We start from the raw sequence: 20,920 nt of genomic DNA, 5'->3' as shown, positions 1-20,920 counted from the left end.
GTGGTGTTGGAGAAGACTCTTGAGAGTCCCTTGGAGTGCAAGGAGATCCAACCAGTCCATTCTGAAGGAGATCAGCCCTGGGATTTCTTTGGAAGGAATGATACTAAAACTGAAACTCCAGTACTTTGGCCACCTCATGCAAAGAGTTGACTCATTGGAAAAGACTCTGATGCTGGGAGGGATTGGGGGTAGGAGAAGAAGGGGACAACAGAGGATGAGATGGCTGGATGGCATCACTGACTCGATGGACGTGAGTCTCAGTGAACTCCGGGAGTTGGTGATGGACAGGGAGGCCTGGCGTGCTTCGATTCATGGGGTCGCAAAGAGTCGGACACGACTGAGCGACTGAACTGAACTTAACTGAAGTAAACGAGGGAGCCATGAAGTCTCAAGAGAGGGTCTTAACACACTCCAGAAGTTCTGCTTCTGGCTGCAGGCAACTCTGACAAGGAACTCGAACCCCAGAGGGTAGCAGGAACCAAAAGCCTGCAAAAGTGTGGGGTCACATGGAGAACTCAAGCAAGTAGTGTCCATATTTCCCTTCTTAACAGATCAAGTTACAAAAGCAAGAAGAAGCAGCCAGCAGGCAGTCTAGCAGAGCCCTCCCCGACTGAGAGCCTGCTGCAGGGAATTTACCAAAAACACAGGAGAGTCATTAGTTTTATAATTGTGTGTGTGTGTGTGTATATATACGTGTATGTGTGTCTGTGTATATATTCACAGAGTTAAAAAAATAATTATTGGAAAAATGAGCCTTTAATTTCACAAAGTTTCCTTTGTTAATAAAACTTAAGTATTGAAGGTTTAAGAAACATGTCTAAACCATGCCTCACCCAACCTTCAGCAAGGCCTCTGCACACCACTTCGAAAATATAGCCAAATCTCCCCACTTATCTCTACCCCCATCTCCAGGGCTATTACCTTAGTCCGTGAATTCTGAACAGGGGTAATGTGGGCCCTCAAAATAGATCTTAGGGCCTGAAAAAAATCTTACTCTTTATATATATAAAGCGCATTCACAGTATGTAATGGGACATATAACACTTTCAAATTTCATGAGGGTCCACTCCTAGATATAGAGCCCAAAGAACTGAAAACTTGCACTCAAACAACGCCTCAAAGCAGCCCTATTCAGCCCAAAGATGGAAACAACCCAAACATCCATCAACAGACAGGCCATGGTGCAAAAGAATGAAGTTCAGATGCGCGCTGCAATGTGGGTGAAAACATCATATGACGTGAGAGGAGCCAGACACAAAGGCCACGTTTTACAGGATTTCACTAAAATGAAGTATCCGGAATGGGCACATTCAAATAGAATGCAGCCTGGTGGCTGGCGGGGCTGGGCTCAGAGGATGGGGCGGGGGAGGCGGAGGGGTGGCTTGGTAGATACAGGATTTGATTCTGCAGTGACAGAAAAGTTTTGGATCGAGGTAACAGCGGTGAATGCACAATATCACACGACGTGGTGACCGCACTAAATACCGTTGAATTGTTGGCTTTTAAATGATCGATCTTCTGTTATGTGATTCTCACCTCCACTTAAAAAATTCACGGGAGAACCATTAGGAAGAAAGTGTCAAAAAAGGCTCCTTAGGGGGTGATAATCAATGGAAAAAAAAAAGGTTGGGAAACACTGCCCTTACCTACCATTTCCACAGAGACCCTGTAAAAGCTTCCCACTGGTCCCCCAACTGCCTGCCACAGCACCCCTCTCCCGGGGCACCTCCACCTAGCAGCTGTGAGCCACCTAAACAAGGAAAGGGAGCACCCAGGGGCATCCTGCCGGCCAGCATAAAATCCAAGGACCTTTCCTTGTCTCTTTCTGGAATCTCCAGCCACGTGGCCTTTTGTGCTTAGCCCTTCCAAGATCAAGTCTGCTCCTACCTCAAACCTTTACACTTGGACTTTCCCAGGAAAGACACCCTCCCCACTACCCACCACTCCCACTCAGATCATCCTGGCTGGCAGTCCTCTACATTTGGGTCCAACACCATCTCCTTGAAGCCCTCCCTGCTGGCCCCACCTAAGGTGGCCCCAGTGCCCCTTCTGCCTTGAGAATACCAGCTCCACAAGCACGGCCTCCTTGCCGGCCTCTGACACTGCCAGGCACCGGAGATGACAGAATGAGTCAATATGTGAGATGATTAATTGAAGAATCAGGTCTCCATTTCTCTTCTCGTGACTGTGGTCACAATAAGCAATAAAGAAACGATAATGACAATCAAAATGAAACCTCTCTCATACACAGGTGCCAATGTACACCATCTCCTCGATATTCTGCAGCGTTCTGAGTGATTAAGCGTCCAAGGAAGAAACATGGATAAGCAGCCCACAGAAAAAAATACAAAAGCTCAAGAAGCACATTTAGAGAGAAACTTGAGTTGGATATAAATAAAGGTAAACTCAGCTAACAGGCACAGAGATAAATAGATACAGTCTGTCTATTTATAGGCTCTATCCTACAGCCTCTTCATCTGCATGGTACACTTGTTACAAAAAATAACAACTTGGGCCTTCCCTCCTGGTCCAGGGACTCTGTGTTCCCAGTGCAGGGGGCCTGGGTTTGACCCCTAGTCAGCCTACTAGAGCCCACATGCCTCAACTAAGAGTTCGCATATGGCAATTAAAAAAAATCCCGCATGCCACAATAAAGACTGAAGGTCTAGCGTGCTGCAACTAAAACCTGAAGCAGTCAAATAAATATTTTTAAAAAATAAAAATGAAACATACAGGGAATTCCCTGGCAGCCCAGTGGTGAAGACTCTGCATTTTCATTGCCAAGGGCCTGGGTTGGACCACAAGTCACACAGTACAGCCAAAAAATAAGAAGTGTGGAAAAAAGAGAGGGAGGTAAAATCAAGTGTACAGAAATGCCCCCATATGTGTAAAGACTTTCCAAAAGCAGTCCCACATCCTTAGATGAATGCATACTTTTTTTTTCCTATCAGCACATTCTATAGCCATAGAAACTTTGGAGAAAAACTGGAGCCCAGAATTCAAAGATTAACAACAACAAAAAAAAAAACCTTTACCTTTTCTTATATACCTTTCTCACCTGCTCTAATATTGCCTGGGCTTCATTTTGTTTTAATTCTAACCATATGCATTTAGTCGTTTCATCATTTTTTTTAAATAAAGTCAACTAGAGGCATTTAGATTATGGACCATTTTGCTCTTTTTAAAATGCTTTTACTATGGTTTTGTTGTGGGGGAGAAGCATTAAATCGGGTGCAAAAATATATTAATATAAAAAATGTAAGGAAGTGAGAGGAATTCTGTATGATTCCAGTAACATTCAATAGATATGTTCTTGAAGACTTTTATTTGTGACCATCTAGAGAAACATGTAAAATACTAAGCTGGCCAAAACACCTTCAGCACTGGGGGTTAGAAAGTGAGCAAGGACTCTCTCTCCCTCTCTATATATATATATTTATATATAGTTGACATTAAGAAAACAAGTTGATGTATCTGTTTAAAACATCTGCATTCGTATGATTTCATAAAATCTACCTACTACTATTGATAATGAGAACTGTTGTTGATGTTTAGTCACTAAGTCATGTCCAACTCTTTTCAACCCCATGGACTGTAGCCCTCCAGAGTCCTCTGTCCACGGGATTTCCCAGGCAAAGGATACTGGAGTGGGTTACCATTTCCTTCTCCAGGGGGTCTTCCTGACCCAGGGATCAAACCTGTGTCTCCTGCATTGGCAGGCAGATTCTTTACCACTGATCCACCAGAGAAGCCCAATAAAAAGTGCATGCAAATAAAATGATGTCCAAGACACAATGCCAAGTTGAAAGAAGCAAAAAGTTCAGTATGATCCCATTCTATCACACACATAAAAATAATTTTTCTTACTGTCATCATCAATGTGATTACACACGTTAAAAATCTGAAGGACCACCCAATTCTTACTAGCTGTCACCTCTCAGGATGGAATAATGGACTATTTATTCTACAATGTTAAAATTTCAGAGGAATATTTTATATTCAGGGGGAAATGATGAAATATAAATATTGAAGAGATTCAAACCTGAAGGCTGAGCAAAGTTTTATCGGTGCTGAAAATCAAAAGCATGGTACCTACATCCATGATTTCCGATGAGGACTGGAGAGATGACCGTGTGTGACAATGTCTGGAGAGGTTCTGACCACGGCAGGGGTACAGACTGGCATCAAATGGGTGGAGGTCAGGGGTGCTGCAGGGCACAGGACAGCCCCACCACACAGAAACATCCGGCCCAAAATGTCAGTAGTGCTGGGGTTGAGAAACCCTGTTTTAAATCACTCTAGACATTTTCAAAAGCAGAAAGACATTTGGAAATGCTCGTTTCAATTATGCCTTCAAATGGATGCCAATCCTTTTATTAAGCCATAAATCTTGCCCAAAGGAAGACCTAATTGCCTTTGAAGTCACAAATAATTTAATCAGATAATCTACTTTGATGTACAATTCACGAGTGCCGGCTAAAACACATCATTTATTATCTACATTTACAAAACCCCCAGCCTGTGCTAAGTGCCCTTTTGACTACATGAAATGTAAGTTGCAGAATTAAACTAGAAAAAAGGGGCCCTTTCCTCCCACGCACCCCACCACTCTGGGTGGGGTAGCCGGTGGAGGAGTCATGGTTCATGCTTCAGCTCCTCTTCTTACACAACTTTGGAAGCAACCTGTACATTCAAAGGGCTGCTGGCATCTTGCACCGCTCTTGGTGGCTTGTCCAAAGGACCTATATAGCACAGCATCACTGGATGATCAGTACAGGACAGAAATGCTGCTCTAGATGGTTATTTAGTAACATGGAAAAGCAGTCAGAACACAGTTTTATTTTCCTCAGATCAGCTTTAGTCGCTCTGTCGTGTCCCACTCTTTGGGGCCCCATGGGCTGTGGCTCGCGCCAGGCCCCTCTGTCCATTGAATTCTCCAGGCAAGAATACCAGAGTGGGCAGCCATTCCCTTCTCCAGGGGATCTTTCCAACCCAGGGATCGAACTAGGGTATCCCACATTGCAGGCAGATTCTTCACCACCTGAGCCAGCAGGGGAGCCCATTCAGAATACAAGGCTAAGTTAAATAGGTCCACACGAAAGAGGTGGTCCACGAAGCAAACAGTTCACGGACGCATTTGATGCAGCCTGTAGTTTTTTCACTTGTCTTGGTTTGTAAGATCCCACAGCATGTGCGATCTTAGTACCCCAACAAGGATTGAACCATGCCCCCTGTATTGGGAGAGCAGAGTCTTAAATCACTAGACCACCAGGGAAGTCCCTCTGAGCTATTTTTAAAAATGGAAGATAACGTGTAAAAGCTGGGGTAGTCTGCATTTTAAAAAATATTTGGGATTTCTCTTGAACAACACAGAAATGTGGCAACACTGAGCCAACCTTCCCACTTGGCTAGAACCAGCAAGGGGAGAGGGCCGCCAGTGACTTTAAAAATGCACAGGTCTCTAGCTCAGCACACACATACAGAAGAGTCAGTACTGCTTTGAGAAGCGTTACAGACACAGGCACCCATGAGTTGGTTAAATGGTCGTGAAGACAAGCAGATTTCTGCTTCAGTTCAGTCCCTGTCACTTCCAATCCTCGCTTATTTCTGTATCTGCCTGATCTCCCAAAGTACTTGAATTTTCAACTTGGCATATGATTGTGTCAACCAACATAGAAAAAAGCTCAAGACGGGGAATTCCCTGGAAGTCCAGTACTTAGGACTCCTCATGTTCACTGCCAAGGTTCGATCCCTGGTCGAGGAACTAGGATCCAGCATGCCGTGTGACAAAAAAGAAAAAGTTCAGGAAACAATCTCTGAGGGCTGACTGTGGAAGGTGGGATTATCCCTGACTTTAGTTTTTCTAACTAACCATTGGTTTATGACAAATACATATTGATTTCACAGAACAAAGTGTATACGAAACCATCTTCCTTTTTCCCTGGAGTAACCCATGTGGAGCTGCAAGACCAAAGAACCACCATTAGCCCAGAGGCTGGTGAAAGCCAGGCCCCAGGATTCTTACCCTAATACATATTAATTGTAATTTTATATGTATAATTTCAATATGCATATAAAATGCAACAGGATCCTGCAAGCAAAATACTGGCAAGGCATCAATTCTGGCCAGGAGGTCTAGATAGAGGAAGCAAACAAAGCATGGAGAATAAACTACTCTGACTTGTAACATGACAAGATTCCAGGAGTGAACAGCTTCTGGCTGACCAAAGTGCTCCTCGAAGACTAAAACCAGCCCTGAGGATTACAGACACATGATTCTGAGCTCCTCAATGCCCTAAACAAAAGGAGGGTTTCTAAACTCTCATGAAATTTTTATCTAATAACTTATTTCAATGTGTACGTTTATGCTGCAGACTATAAATTTTTCCCTGCTGAAACTAATGTTTTGCAATCCTATGACAAGCTACTATTTTAATACAATCTTAGACAAAACACAGTCTTGTCTCACTTACATTCTCAATGATTGTGGGGGCATGTCAACAAATATCCCATGTCTTCTTCCACTAAATGCTATTATCACTGCCAACAGCAGAGGGCAGTGGCACGCAGGGCAAAGAAAGCCCGTCTCAGAATCTGGCTGTGGAACCCCCTCATTCTTCTCAGAGACCTCACCTTGCCTTCTGTAAAAGGAGGAGAGTGACTCAGAGTTTCTCTTACTTTGCACCACATATTGGCAAACCAACCCATGTTGCCTGCAAGCTAAGAAGGGTGCTGTTCTTGTTTCGTCACCAAGTCACGTCCAACTCTTTTTGACCCCATGGACTGTAGCTCGCCAGGCTCCTCTGTCCATGGGATTTTCCAGGCAAGAATACTGGAGTGGGTAGCCATTTCCTTCTCCTGGGGATCTTCCCGACCCAGGGATCGAACCTGTGTGTCCTGCATTGGCAGGCAGATTCATTACTGCTGAGTCACTTGGGAAACCAAGAAGGGTATTTACCACTTTTAAGTGGTTTAGGGGAGAAAAAAAGGATTCATAGCTCCTGAAAACATAACAGTCATATGGAATTCAAATTTCAGTATCCCAGTCACATACTTACTGCCTATGGCTATTTTAGTAACACAAACAAGGTGTTGAATAATTGCAGAGTTGTGACAAGAGACCTACAAAGCCTAAAATATTTACCATCTGGCTCCAGAAAGGGGACAGTTTCTAAAACTAAAAAGATTTTTAATAAATACCTTCTCTTCCTACACTACTCATTGGCTGCCTAACTAATGATCAGCAAAATAACTCAGACACATACTAGCAAGCAGATTATGTTTCGCGAAACAGATTTTAAATTCTACTGAAACGGGGCATCTGCTAACTCACCATCTCAAAAGTCACTCAAATAATGAGGAACTTTGTCAGGAATTCTGGCATCATTTCAACCTCTGCCCCTCTCGAGGGATGAGAGAAGTTTAATTAAACCCACGATATGTGTTCCTCACACTCCTCTGAACTGTGTTTCCTGAAATATGGTGTAGAAACATCCACAGTGGTTCACGGACCAACATGTTTTACTTTACAAGCTATGTGCTAATTTCATGTACATTAGGGGAAAAAAAAAAAAAAACAGCAAGCAATTTAAACACATGAGCTTGTGTATTTTATTTAGCTTTACATGAAGCTAAATTGTGAATCTAATATATAAGAATATAATAAAACAGGTGGTATGCACACTATAGCAAACAAAAAAATCATGGGTGATAAAAAGTTCAGTTCAGTTCAGTCGCTCAGTCGTGTCCGACTCTTTGCGACCCCATGAATCGCAGCACACCAGGCCTCCCTGTCCATCACCAGCTCCTGGAGTTCACCCAAACTCATGTGCATCGAGTCGGCGATGCCATCCACCCATCTCATCCTCTGTCGTCCCCTTCTCCTCCTGCCCCCAATCTCTCCCAGCATCAGGGTCTTTTCCAATGAGTCAACTTTTTCCATGAAGTGGCCAAAGTATTGGAGTTTCAGCCTCAGCATCAGTCCTTCCAATGAACACCCAGGACTGGTCTCCTTTAGGATGGACTGGTTGGATCTCCTTGCAGTCCAAGGGACTCTCAAGAGTCTTCTACAACACCACAGTTCAAAAGCATCAAGATGGACGGAGGTACGTGACATTGTACAGGAGGAGACAGGAATCAAGACCATCCCCATGGAAAAGAAATGCAAAAAAGCAAAATGGCTGTCTGAGGAGGCCTTACTAATAGCTGTGAAAAGAAGAGAAATGAAAAGCAAAGGAGAAAAGGAAAGATATTCCCATTTGAATGCAGAGTTCCAAAGAATAGCAAGGAGAGATAAGAAAGCCTTCCTCAGTAATCAATGCAAAGAAATAGACGAAAACAATAGAATGGAAAAGGCTAGACATCTCTTCAAGAAAATTAGAGATACCAAGGGAACATTTCATGCAAAGATGGGCTCGAGAAAGGACAGAAATGGTATGGACCTAACAGAAGCAGAAGATATTAAGAAGAGGTGGCAAGAATACACAGAAGAACTGTACAAAAAAGAGCTTCACGACCCAGATAATCACGATGGTGTGCTCACTCACCTAGAGCCAGACATCCTGGAATGTGAAGTCAAGTGGGCCTTAGAAAGCATCACTACGAACAAAGCTAGTGGACGTGATGGAATTCCAGTGGAGCTATTCCAAATCCTGAAAGATGATGCTGTGAAAGTGCTGCACTCAATATGCCAGCAAATTTGGAAAACTCAGCAGTGGCCACAGGACTGGAAAAGGTCAGTGTTCATTCCAATCCCAAAGAAAGGCAATGCCAAAGAATGCTCAAGCTACCGCACAGTTGCACTCATCTCACACGCTAGTAAAGTAATGCTCAAAATTCTCCAAGCCAGGCTCCAGTAATACGTGAACTGTGAACTTCCAGATGTTCAAGCTGGTTTTAGAAAAGGCAGAGGAACCAGAGATCAAAGTGCCAACATCCACTGGATCATGGAAAATGCAAGAGAGTTCCAGAAAAACATCCATTTCTGCTTTATGACTATGCCAAAGCCTTTGACTGTGTGGATCACAATAAACTATGGGAAATTCTGAAAGAGATGGGAATACCAGAGCACCTGACCTGCCTCTTGAGAAACCTATATGCAGGTCAGGAAGCAACAGTTCAAACTGGACATGGAACAACAGGCTGGTTCCAAATAGGAAAAGGAGTACATCAGGGCTGTATATTGTCACCCTGCTTATTTAACTTATATGCAGAGCACATCATGAGAAACGTTGCACTGGAAGAAGCACAAGCTGGAATCAAGATTGCCGAGAGAAATATCAATAACCTCAGATATGAAAAGTTCAGGCAACAGTAATTCATGGGATTGCTGCCCATTGAAACACTTTCTGAAGCAGTAGGATTTCAATAGGAACTCAGAGGCTAAGGAGCTTGTGTGATTATACATCATATGTTGTTAACTTGGCTTAAATGAAATCATGTCATGGGATAAAGTAAGCCTTTAAGGACTCTGGTCAGAAACAAGGGGGCAAAGGGCAAGCTTTTTTCTGAAGCTATGTCAACAGAAGTTATGTCATCCCAGAACAAAGCTCTTAACTCAACCTTGAATCCGTCAACCACGTGGCTGGATCAGAACTGAAGAAGAGACTGCAGCCTTTACTCTGAAGAATCAAAAGCCGCTGGTGATGAACTCTGCTCCACCTAGAGCCATTCAGAGCAGCTACAAGCAGTACTTGAAAATAAGCGGCTACCCAGAAAGAAGCCACAGCGTGAACCAAAATGAGTAGAAATCTTCTGAGTTCACCATTGACTAAGGCGTCATCATTTATCTTCTGGGGATATTGATGTTCTCTTAACTGATGCCTGCTCCTCTTTTTTTGGGGGGGAGGGGAGGGGGGTGCCATGCAGCTTGTGGAATCTTAGTTTCCCAACAAGGGATCGAACCCAGGCCCCAGCAGCGAGACCTTGGAGTCCTAACCACTGGACCACCAGGAAATTCCCGATGCCTGCTCCCTCAAGAGTTCTCTGTGAAGGAAAGAAGGGAAAGAGGAAAGGAGGGAGGTGGGGAGAGGGGCTGATCTGAAAGGCTATCCAAGGGTAATGCTCTGGCCAGAAGCCTAAATACTGGTGGTCGAACCTGTGGATGTGCTTTATTCATCCTGGCAAATATCTTAAGACAGTTTGAGCTGAACTTTCATAACTGGCGAGTCTACATAAAAAGGCAGATTCCCCATTTCTCTATAAAAATGTTAAAACGTGAAAACCCTAAGTCCACATTTCTGGGCAGCAACCATGGGCTGAAACCCTTGAGAATGGGGCCTGTGCCTGAGGTTCACCAACAGTGTCCTCAGCCCAGAGCCTGCAGGCTGCCTGCGTCCAGCATCGCGTTTAGTGTAAAGCTTTGTTTTCTTCCCTGTGCCTCTCAGAGCACAAGAAAGAGCAAACAGTAAAGGCCACGTTTCAAGAAAAATGACAGTAAACCCATTTCCTTGAGGAAACCATAAAGTTCTCACAGGGTTTTTTTTTTTTTAATATTTATTTATTTAGCCGCACCAGGTCTCAGCTGCGGCATGCGGGATCTAGTTCCCTGACCTGGGTCCCCTGCATTGGGAGCTCAGAGTCCCAGCCACTGGACCACCTGGGAAGCCCCCTCATAGGTTTTTAACATGCAACTGAATTATGTCTGGATAGAAAAGAATTCAATTTAAGTCATCCTTGCTTTTGTCACACTCAGCCAGCACCCCTCCCTTGCAGCACCCCTCTGGATCCGTATCAGCACGGGACGAGTGACTACCAGAATAACAGAGCAGCCAACATTTTTGTAGCACTTATTATCTTAGGTACTATTCTAAACCCCTTATGTATATCGTTCATTAATCCTCACAAGAAACACTGAGGCAGGGCCTATCATTATGGCTGTGTTACAGGAGAGGAAACCAAGGCATGGGAGGGTCAGGCGCCTTGCCTAAAGCCACAGAGCTAGTAAATGACAGAGCTGGGACCTGATCCGAGACCAGCATCCTCCTCCTTCACCTCTGCTACAGCAGCCAGGCTGCAAGATGCAACATGACTGTTAACCTGAGTGGGACGCGGGGAGGAGTGGACTGGGACCATTCAAGAAGTGGGAGTCCTCTGCTCTCTCTGGGGAGAGAATATTCTTGTTTCCCTTACATGTTTCTCTAATGTTTGAGCCTTCAGTAATGCGAGTATCTGGTTTTGATAGAAAAATACTGTTTCCATTAAAATAAAATTCTTGAGAATGAAAAAAACGATTGCAGGAAGTTGTGATTCATCTCCGAGGCATCTGAACCGAACTCTGAAGGATTTCTGGCCACCTCTGCCCACTTCTAGGAATGACCTCCAGCTGGCCTTTGGGGAACGCTTTTCTCATTTGTGGGGCTGTGCTGCAGTCCATGGGGTCACAAAGGGGCAGACACGACGTAGCGACTGAACGACAACAGCAAGAATCCCAGTGGGTTTACTCACTTAAAATTTAAAATCAGCTCCACTGGGATGAGATTCCCCCCACCCAGCTCCCTCTGACTCTGTGATGCTCACCAGGTAGTCAGGGCCAGACAGGTGTCCCCCAGATGAGAACCCCTGTGTCGCAGGGACCCCCTGCACCCTCTCTCCCTGGGGCTGACCTGTGCTCTTGTCCAGGAAGTCCATGGACTCTTCACTGGCGCTGAAGTGGCTGGATGTGGCCTTCTTCTCAGTGTCCTGCTCCACGTCGGAGCCCGTGTGCACGGAGGAGTTTGTACTCATGGGGGAGCGCGGCATGTCGGACAAGGAGATCCTGCGGCCTGCGCCCCCACTCAGCATCGGCTTGCTCATCAGGATCTTGGGCGACGCCGTCATGTCAAAGCTGAGCTTGACCTTCTCCTGCTTGTCCATCTTGGCGGCACCAGCACCGGGGTTGGAGGGGTCGAGCAGCATTTGGTACTGGCTGTTGGGCGTGTAGGGTGTCCTGAATGGAGAGTAATTAAAAACCCCAAACTTCCGGCGGATGTTCTCCACGTAAACCTCCATCTCTTGCATTGCACTGTTGAAGATGCTTTTAGTCTTTTTCACAGAAAAAGGAATTTCTTTAGACATGAGGTAGCAATTATTTATTGGAACCCAGGCCCTGGGAGCACAAAAGAGAAAGGGAGTTTAAATCAGCCTTGGTCATTTCCAAGATTAAGTTTTTTGCTTTTTGTTTTTTTTTACAAATTTGATTGTGCAAGAACACTTAAGTTGAGATCTGCCCTCTTAACAAATGTACTCTCTTAACAAGTGTATCATACATTACTGCTGTGTCAACGGAAAAACAACACAGCCTAAAAGTTGAGAATTATGTTTTATTTGGCGGACAAAACTGAGGACTTCAGCCCAGGACGCAGCCTCTCAGATCACACTGAGAGATTGCTCCAAAGAGGCAAGGGAGGAGTCAGGATATACAGGAGATTTTTTGCAACAAAGACCAGGTAGCCAGAACTTCAAAAGATTCCTATTAAAGAAAAACCAGGTATCTCGTGTTAAGGAATTCAGCATTTTTCTCAGTCTGGGAAGATGCAAGAGTCTGGGTTCACTGAAATCTTTCCTCTGACATGCAGCTTAGCTATCTGGGGCTTTCTCAGCCTGAGTCCCCTCAGGGTGCACCGCTGGGGGTCGGCTGCAGCGGCTGAGCGCTTGGCAGCCGAGTACCCATTTGTCTACATCCTAAGCTCCCTCAGGGTTCATCATCTGGGAGTCTGTACTGGCTTGATGGCAGTACCGTCCTTTGCCTACTGATAGAGCAGGCAACATTTTTTAAACAGCTAGCTGTAGGTATATGATGCTACTGCAGCTCTCTACAGCTTATTCAGGTTGTTTAATTGAAACTTTGTATCTGTTAATCAGTAGTCTCCCTTTTTCCCCAGTCCCCAGCCCCTGAACCTGACTATCTCAGATACCTCCTACAAATGGAATCACGCAGTATTCGTGGAACTGGCTTATTCCACTTTGCCCAAAGTCCTTCTGATACAGCCGTGATGCTTCATCTTTCTTAAGGCAGAACAGTATCCACTGTGTGCAGAGACCACATTTACTCCATCCATTCATCTCTCGATGGCCACCTAGGTTGTTTCCAGAATGGTGTTTTTTCTTTTTTTCCTTAACGCAAACCAAATTATCCTGGTGGAATTACCAAGATTCTTAAACACGTATTCCATTTTTAAAAAATGACTTGGTTTGAATGGTTAATTAACAATTCACTTAACAGGCATGTTCTGTCACAAGGACGGAATGTGAACAAGACACTCAGCTACATTAAAAGGCTCAATAGCTTAGTCAGTTTAATCCATTAAAAAAATAATAAATCCCCTTTGCCTCTGGGTTGGTAGAGAGTAAGAAAACAGTCTGGATCCTAGACCACACCTCCGAGAAGATAATTATTCCCCAAATCTCACTCTCATGCACTCAGACATAAAGAGGTTTCTTTTCTCTCTTAAAACTGCGATTCTCCATGGGACTAGAAGGAAAGGTTGGAAAACCACAACCCTAAAAGGGGTGCATGGTTCTGAACATGAGATAATTCACATGGAAAAAATGGGAAAACAGACTATTAGCCTTGGGGTATAAGCCCTTCAACTCTTGATTCAGGCTAGTTCTGTCTTCCTACATCAACCTTCACATCCTAGTGTGCTCTGCAGAAATCCACTAGAATGTGAGCTGCTTTTCTGGAATCAGCCACCCAAGTGAAGGCAGGCAGGAGATGGAAACAAAACCACCATGCTCTGGGGAAGGCAAGAGTGGATATACGAGCGTTCGGGGTGTGCCTTTGTGATACCTGATGCCCCTAGCCTCAACCCAGCGTATAGATGGGAATCTGGTAGGAATAAGCGTTTCCAAGGAGACCTCAGGGATTTCATAGACCATAAACTCAACTCAGGTACAAAGCCATGGGGAGCAACGTGGACTTAGTGGGGAGAGCAGGTGGGAAACTCACACCCAGTCTAATGCAAGGACCCCCTACTCAGGTGCTATCAAAGTGCCTTGGGAATTTGGACCCAACACCAAGTCTTCCAAAATTTTAAAGTAGAAAATAGAAACTTTTTATCTTCTCTTTTACCCAAATGTTAAGAGCATCTCCTTCCTATTTTTTAAGAGAAAACCACCAAGGAGAAACAAAACCTGGCCATGGGGCAGAGTCCAGGGCACAGGCTGGCTGCCCACAGCTCACAGCTCTTGGTGATGCTAGGTCACGATGCAAATGAACATGGAACCCCTCAAAATACCCACCCGCGCCCTCAGAGTGCTGGAAACCACCCTCTTCTCATCCGCTCCCACTCACTGCTGTCATTCTGCAGAGGCCCGAGGAAACAAAGGTGCAGCCAGGCAGAACAAGGGCTGGGCAGGAGCCAGATGCCCCAGGGCCAGCGTCTGTGGGGCCTCCGGGGCTTTCAGTCGAGTGGGCAGGAGTCTGGACCAAAATGGGGCTCTGAGGAGCAGCGGGGAGCCCCAAGCGGCCCCGACAGCTGATGCCCCTTCGCTGGGCCAGCCTCCACTCTGCCGGTGAGGTGGAGATGAGCCCCTGCCTGGAGGGGTGCTGGGGAGACGCATCTGACCGCTACCCTGCACCCCCAGGAGCTGAGCAGCCACAGTCACTGGGGTTGTACCCTCTCCCATTTTTGTCCGGCACTGGTATCCTAAGTTCCATGAAGTTATTTTACAAGTGATTTCAGAAAAGGGTTTCTTTATCTTAAAGGAGACCCAGGAAATATTGAAAGGGATATCCTATTTGCTTAGTGACAGGAAGCCTCTAGGAGGCTATGTCTTGAGAGGCAACACAGTCACACAGCTGAGCTACTTTCTAGTTCTGGGCCTTGGTTTTCCTATCAGTGAAATGGGGATAAAAGCAGCTTCTATTTAAAAAAGCACTTAATGTCAGCTGCCACAGTAGCATGCACTCGGCCTGGCACACGGCACACACTGAAAACATGTTTCTTTGAATGAATGAACGAATAAGGGAATTTCAGAAAGCTTCCCAACAAAAAATGGTCAAGATCAAAATATAATACTTGCTATCAAACCCAGAACCATCTCCGCTAATTTCCACCTTGTCTCCTATCAATGCACTGCTTGGATTCCTGGTAAGTGACTTTGCAGACTACTTTGAAATTTGTTTTTTGTTTTTTTTCCCCAAGATGACAAGCAAAATTTTACAAGGAGCAATTATTTCAGATTCTGCTGTTGTTTCAAATGATAAACTGTATTTTCTGTATGTTCTGTGGGTGGGTATAATTTTCAAAATATGTCTTTTAAATATATACACACACAAACACTTTCCCAGCCTGCCTGCTAGGGCTCGGGGGTGGGGGGGGGGGGGGGGGGCCGCGGTTTGCCTCATTTAATCACAACATAACTTGCTGAAAGAGAGCTGGAGATATTAACCGCTGCTCATCTCCATCTACCTGTTGTTCTGAAGCAGGTGGGGGGCTGCGCTCTGCAGAGAGCTGCTATTAGCTAGAGTAATTCACATCTAGCTAGAATAATTCGCATCGCTAGGAGGGGGAGGGCAGGAAGGCTAGGAGGGAGGGCTCCTACCTGTCAAAACAGCAACCCCTTCTAATTTCCCATTTTAGCTCCACAGAAAAAGGAACAGGAGGGGACTACCCCACATGACGATGGGAGATTCATTTACCAGCAATCTGGGGAAATGTTTCTGATCCCTGAAAGCATTATTTTGAAAAGCAATTTGTGCGGTGATTTAATTTACTGCAGGGGGGAAAAAAAAAGAGAACAGCAGAGCTTAAAATAGCCATGGAACCTATGCCCATGCTGGCTACATCCACAAAATCACAAAAGCAAGATCCTTTCCAACCTACCTGAAAAAAACGGAAGCCAGTGCACAATCAGGCTTAACACAGCCCAGGCCAGTATTTTTAAAGTACAAGATCATCGGTGGGTATCATGACAATCAAATAATAGCCATGCCCCCCCGCCCCGTCTCGCATACACTGGCAGGATCAAAGGCTCACTCGGAGCTACGCATTTGAAGCCCGTGTTTAACTCCCACCTGTCGTGTTGTCCAAAGAAACGGGCATCCACCTGCCCATCTTTATCCCTCAGAGCTTTCGCAGGCCAGAATGGAAACCCCTTCAGTTTTGCCCAAACCAAAGGATGTGGATTGCTCTAGGAAAAGAAAAACAAAATCCCGAGTTTGTACGTATTCGACAGCAAGAACCATATATAAAGCTCGGTAGGTGAGGTTCAGGCAAGGGAGCGGTGAGACAGGCCACAAAGTGAAAAAGGACAGTTTCAAACAGGGTCTGTCTCCCCAAGCAGCAGTCCCCAGATGCGTGGCCAGTAAGCCTGGGCAAAGCTGGCAGTTAAACGGGGAAACTGAGAAGAAGTGAGCACTGACAAATCCAGGCTTGAATCCTGGCTGTGCCACTACCACCTGGATGGCAGTGAGCAGGAGACTGACCCTTTCTGGGCAACACGGGGACAGTAATACCTACAACTCTCCGTTAAGTTGGAGGGTTAAATGCACATGACACCGAGCACAGAGTAACAGGCAGCACTACATACCTTTATTCTTCATCAAGTGCTACTCAGAGCCTAACTATTCAGATATTCATCTCCAAAGGCAGGAAAAGCTATCAACTATGCTTTGATTCTCAACTCTAATGACAAGTCTTGCTGCCCAATTCCCTCTACCCCCACCCCCATACTCCCAGCCCACCCCAAAACACACCTCTCTCTACAAAGCACCAGTTTGGAAAATGTAGATCCCTGGGGACAACAAGGGTGACTGACATTCTCTCCCTACCCCCATCCCATCCTCAAGAACCATGGTTTCATATGTAAAATAGACAGCTAGTGGATTTTACATATGGAACACAGGGGAGCTCAACCTGGTGTTCTGTGACAACCTAGAGGGGTGGGATGGGGTGGGAGGTGGGAGGGAGGTTCAAGAGCGAGGAGACTACGCATGCCTATGACTGACTGGTGTATGGCAGAAACCAACACAACAATGTAAAGCAATTATCTTCCAATTAAAAACAGATTTTTTTTTTTTTAAAAGGAAATCCAGACAACCCTGTATTTTCCTGCTCTTTCCTGAACTCTGACTATGTCAGTGTTGATTAAATCGTTGATCAAATCTTAAAGAAAGGGGGAAAAAAAGAACCATGGTTTGGCGAGATCATGGAGTTTATCCTAGAAGGGATTTCCAAACCTCTTAAAATAGACCCGGGTGATTCGTAAGGGACAGACTCATTCGCCGCTACTGGCTCACGGTCTGCATGGCGTTGGTGTGTCTTCCCTCTGATGAGTTTTTCTTTTACTCTGCATCCTGCTGTTTTCAAGGACTAACAGACCCCGTCAATGATGATGCTTTGAACTTTTAGCCAAAGAGGTTTATCCCACCTGAATTACTCCCTTTCTGACTATAACTGTATCAGCAAGAAAATCATCTAAAAACATCATCCAAAGTTCCATCCAGTAAGTCACCTGATGAAAGCTGTCCTGGGTCATCCAAGGCAAAGAGTTCAGAAAACAAAGATAGAAAAGGAAACCCAACTTACACAAGGCTCACAAAACCAGTTATCTCGTTTTTGGCAGGCAGCTAGATAACACTCTGGACAAACTTCAATTTCATTCATCTGTAAAGCAAAAAGGTGTTAGAATGTGTCACTCCCAGGGGCCTCATATCTGCAAGTCCTCAAGAAATACATGACGATACTGGCAGGTAAGGTTAGCTAAACTAAGTGCCACGGTGGGGAACACCCTGGACATTAACTGGACTCTTTCTCACCAACCTTGATGCATTCACCTAGCCCAAGCCATCATCATCTCTTTCTGAACCTCAGCGTCCTAACTTGGTCCATTCCCCACACACATGGAACAGCCCGAGCCCAGCCCAGGAGGTTCATTTCATCCACACCATCAAAACTAGGGGGCATTTTTCCAGAACACCTAGGCCATTCTTGGAGAAATTCAGGACATTTCCTGCAAATAATGTCAAATGCAAACACCTGCCACAAGAAATCTGAAAGGGAAGAAGGGGTCGGCCTTTGAGCAACAGCGACACAAGATGGCAGCCACCACGGGCTCGGACAATTTATGAAAACCGAATATACAGCCTTAAAATAGAATGTGGACCTAAATACCCAGAAGCACCCCCCTTTGTAAGATTTGTAACAAAAACTAATATGAATGGAGCTAATAGTTCTAATGGAGTGGCGGACCCAAGAGCCTAACGTTATCAGTGCTAGCAAAATGGCAGAATTCGTATAGCATCAAAGTTGTCCTGCAAGAGATTCGGCGCCTAATGATATCTAAAGAAAATATGAAACTCCCTCAGCCGCCTGAAGGACAGCGTTACAGCAATTAATCAAAAAGAAAAACCACAGGCCTCCCCTGCCCCCATCGACTTAAGCAGTCTTCATTTTCCACAGTAGTAAATTTTCTAGATTCGTCTTGTAGACCTCAAAGTACTGGAAAGAAAGCTTCCATTCAAAGGCAGTTTATCTTAAGATACTGTAAATGATACTAATTTTTTTGTCCATTTGAAATATATAAATTGTGCTATAACCAAAAAAGAAGACTAAAAAGGACCCAGGGAAATGCCACAGACTATGGGGCAAAGAATCATAATCTCTACGCTACATGCAGTGCTTGACCACCAGTCAAGGCTGAAAAAATCCTCTCTCTTAGATCACAGATAAGGTAAGGGTATTATCTCATCACATACTAGGGTCCTCTCTGTTGCTTTACAGACAAAAGACGCTGTCTGTGCGTCAACAAATACTCAAATCTCCACAACTACCCTCAGACAATTCCACCAATGGGAACATCAATCACCCAACCCATCATTCCAGTTACACTTAAAAGGGGACAGTGAGAAACACATACCTCATGCTCACAGATTTTGATGACTACTTTTGCAATTTGTGTCAATTTGTGATTTCCTAAGGGAATAAGACAATAGGATTAATTCAAATGGAAACACAGAAACACCTTAGGATTTACACCTCTATTAACAACCTTTTCACTTGCTTTCCCTTGGCAGTAACCCTTTAAAGGTTAAAAACAAGACATGTCTGGCTTCTAACATCAGTGTAGATGACTCTTCCCAGGAACCAGCCTTTGGTGCTGAGATACTCCCTGAAAGATGACAATTTGTGGTGGTTTCCCAATAGTTCACAAGTTAACATTTGAAAGATGCTTTTAGAGTTTCAAGGCCCAAATTAGTGGAAAGGAGCCTTCTGGACTTCCCCAGTAGTCCAGTGATAAAGAGTCCGCATGCCAATGCAGGGGACGCAGGTTTGATCCCTGGTCCAGGAAAATTACACGAGTTAACTGAGCCCATGCGCCACAACTACTGAGCCCAAGCACCTTAGAGCCCATGCTCTGCAGCAAGAGAAGTCGCCACAATGAGAAGCCCACGCGTCTCAACCAGAGAGTAGCCCCTGTTCTATGCAACCAGAGAAAAGCCCTCGCAGCAACAAAGACCCAGCACAGCCGTAAATAAATAAATATATAAAGGAGCCATCTTCTGCCCATTGTCCCAGACCCTAACCCAAGAAAAAGTGAAAGTGAAGTCGCTCAGTTGTGTCCGACTCTTTGTGATCCCATGGACTGTAGTCTACCAGGCTTCTCTGTCCATGGGATTTTCCAGGCAAGAGTACTGGAGTGGGTTGCCATTTCCTTCTCCAGGGGATCTTCCTGACCCAGGGATCGAACCCAGGTCTCCTACATTGCAGGCAGATGCTTAACCCTCTGAGCCACCAGGGAATACTAAGAAGAGTCCAGGGAAAAGAAAACATTTAATTGACTAACTCCAGTGTGCCTGGTGCAATGAAATTAACTCCTTAAAAAAGACTTATTAGGAAGCAAGCATGAATGGTCTCGTTTCACCTAAGAGTAAACCGAGGTTCAGGAATCATCACATATATGAGATCACTGAGCTAATGAATTGAGATTATGGCTCCAGGTCTAACTCTTAAATCCCTCACCTTTGCACTAAACCAGAGAACAAGAAGGTCAAAAAGCCATGTTGTATTGAACAGTATGTTTTCAGAAATTGTAGATTTGGTGGCAAAAGATTTCATACACACAAATACCTAGATTTCTGACATGTTTGAAAACTCAGATCAGAAAACTCTGTATCCAATAAAGCACTGGAGTGTCCAATGGCAACCTCTCCAGAGTGGGCAGGAGTTCCCTGTTGTCTGCAGTCTCCAGCTCCCCACACTGGTCATCCTGGCTTATTCTACTGTTTTTCTGCTACCTGGCTTCATTCACTTGTTTATATGATCTTACTGGCCTTTCTCTGTATTTGAGTTTATAACCTTTACACAAATTCCCAATGCCTAGATACATATCTTTCTCTCATCCCTGCATCCCCAGCCCTGCAAACACATTAGTAATGCAAAATATGTACTTTAAGCAGATAGTCATCCACTCATATTTCCTTCTTCAAACATCAGCTAACAACAGTCTATGCTAGGCCCAAGTGTGTATAGGAAACAAGATAGGCCCTTAAAGACCTTACACCCTGGTGAGCAACTCAAAATTTAAAAAGCACCATCAAGAAAGCGCGATAAATACTGTCATGCAGAAGGACAGGTACTGAGAGCCCTTAACAAAAGTATGTAATACGGTCTGGGTCACAAAGGAAAACTCCTCAGGACGGAAAGGCTGAGACTGAAGGACAAGGAAAAATCATCAAGGCAAAGAGAGAGGAGTGTTTCAGCAGGGGACTAGAGGAGCAGGATGGGGCAGGACACGCTTAAAGATCTACCTGGCAAGAAGGCAGACAGAGAGGATTATGGGAGAAGATAGGGCAATGGCAAAGGTGCCCATGGAATAGGTTTTAATGGGAAGTCTCCTCCAATCTGTCCAGAAGGCTTAATCCACAAAAACATAACTAACAAAACTTTATACAGAATCTAAAGAAAAGTCCTAAAACTCAATAACAAAAAAAAAATTC

At 44.8% G+C, this 20,920-nt stretch overlaps 1 protein-coding gene and 1 pseudogene across 28 annotated transcripts in view; one reads left to right on the top strand and one right to left on the bottom strand.

Annotated features, from left to right (window-relative positions):
- ZMYND8 (zinc finger MYND-type containing 8) overlaps positions 1–20,920 on the bottom strand; it is a 122,367-nt gene that overhangs the window by 43,997 nt on the left and 57,450 nt on the right. For 27 of the 28 annotated variants that reach the window (XM_025263333.3, XM_006049987.4, XM_006049990.4 and 24 more), the window contains 4 exons: positions 18,841–18,896; positions 17,511–17,588; positions 15,998–16,113; positions 11,604–12,085 (listed from right to left, as the gene is read on the bottom strand). The exons of the other annotated variant lie outside the window; for it this stretch is intronic. In XM_025263333.3, the coding sequence (XP_025119118.1) occupies positions 11,604–12,085; positions 15,998–16,113; positions 17,511–17,588; positions 18,841–18,896 (732 nt within the window). The remainder of the gene's footprint in view (positions 1–11,603; positions 12,086–15,997; positions 16,114–17,510; positions 17,589–18,840; positions 18,897–20,920) is intronic. 28 annotated transcript variants of the gene reach the window in all.
- Positions 17,659–18,326, top strand: LOC123329054 (annotated as a pseudogene).

The sequence above is a fragment of the Bubalus bubalis genome, chromosome 14 (genome assembly GCF_019923935.1).
Source record: "Bubalus bubalis isolate 160015118507 breed Murrah chromosome 14, NDDB_SH_1, whole genome shotgun sequence".
NCBI classification, from domain to species: Eukaryota; Metazoa; Chordata; class Mammalia; order Artiodactyla; family Bovidae; genus Bubalus; species Bubalus bubalis.
This window is presented reverse-complemented; position numbering and strand designations above follow the sequence as displayed.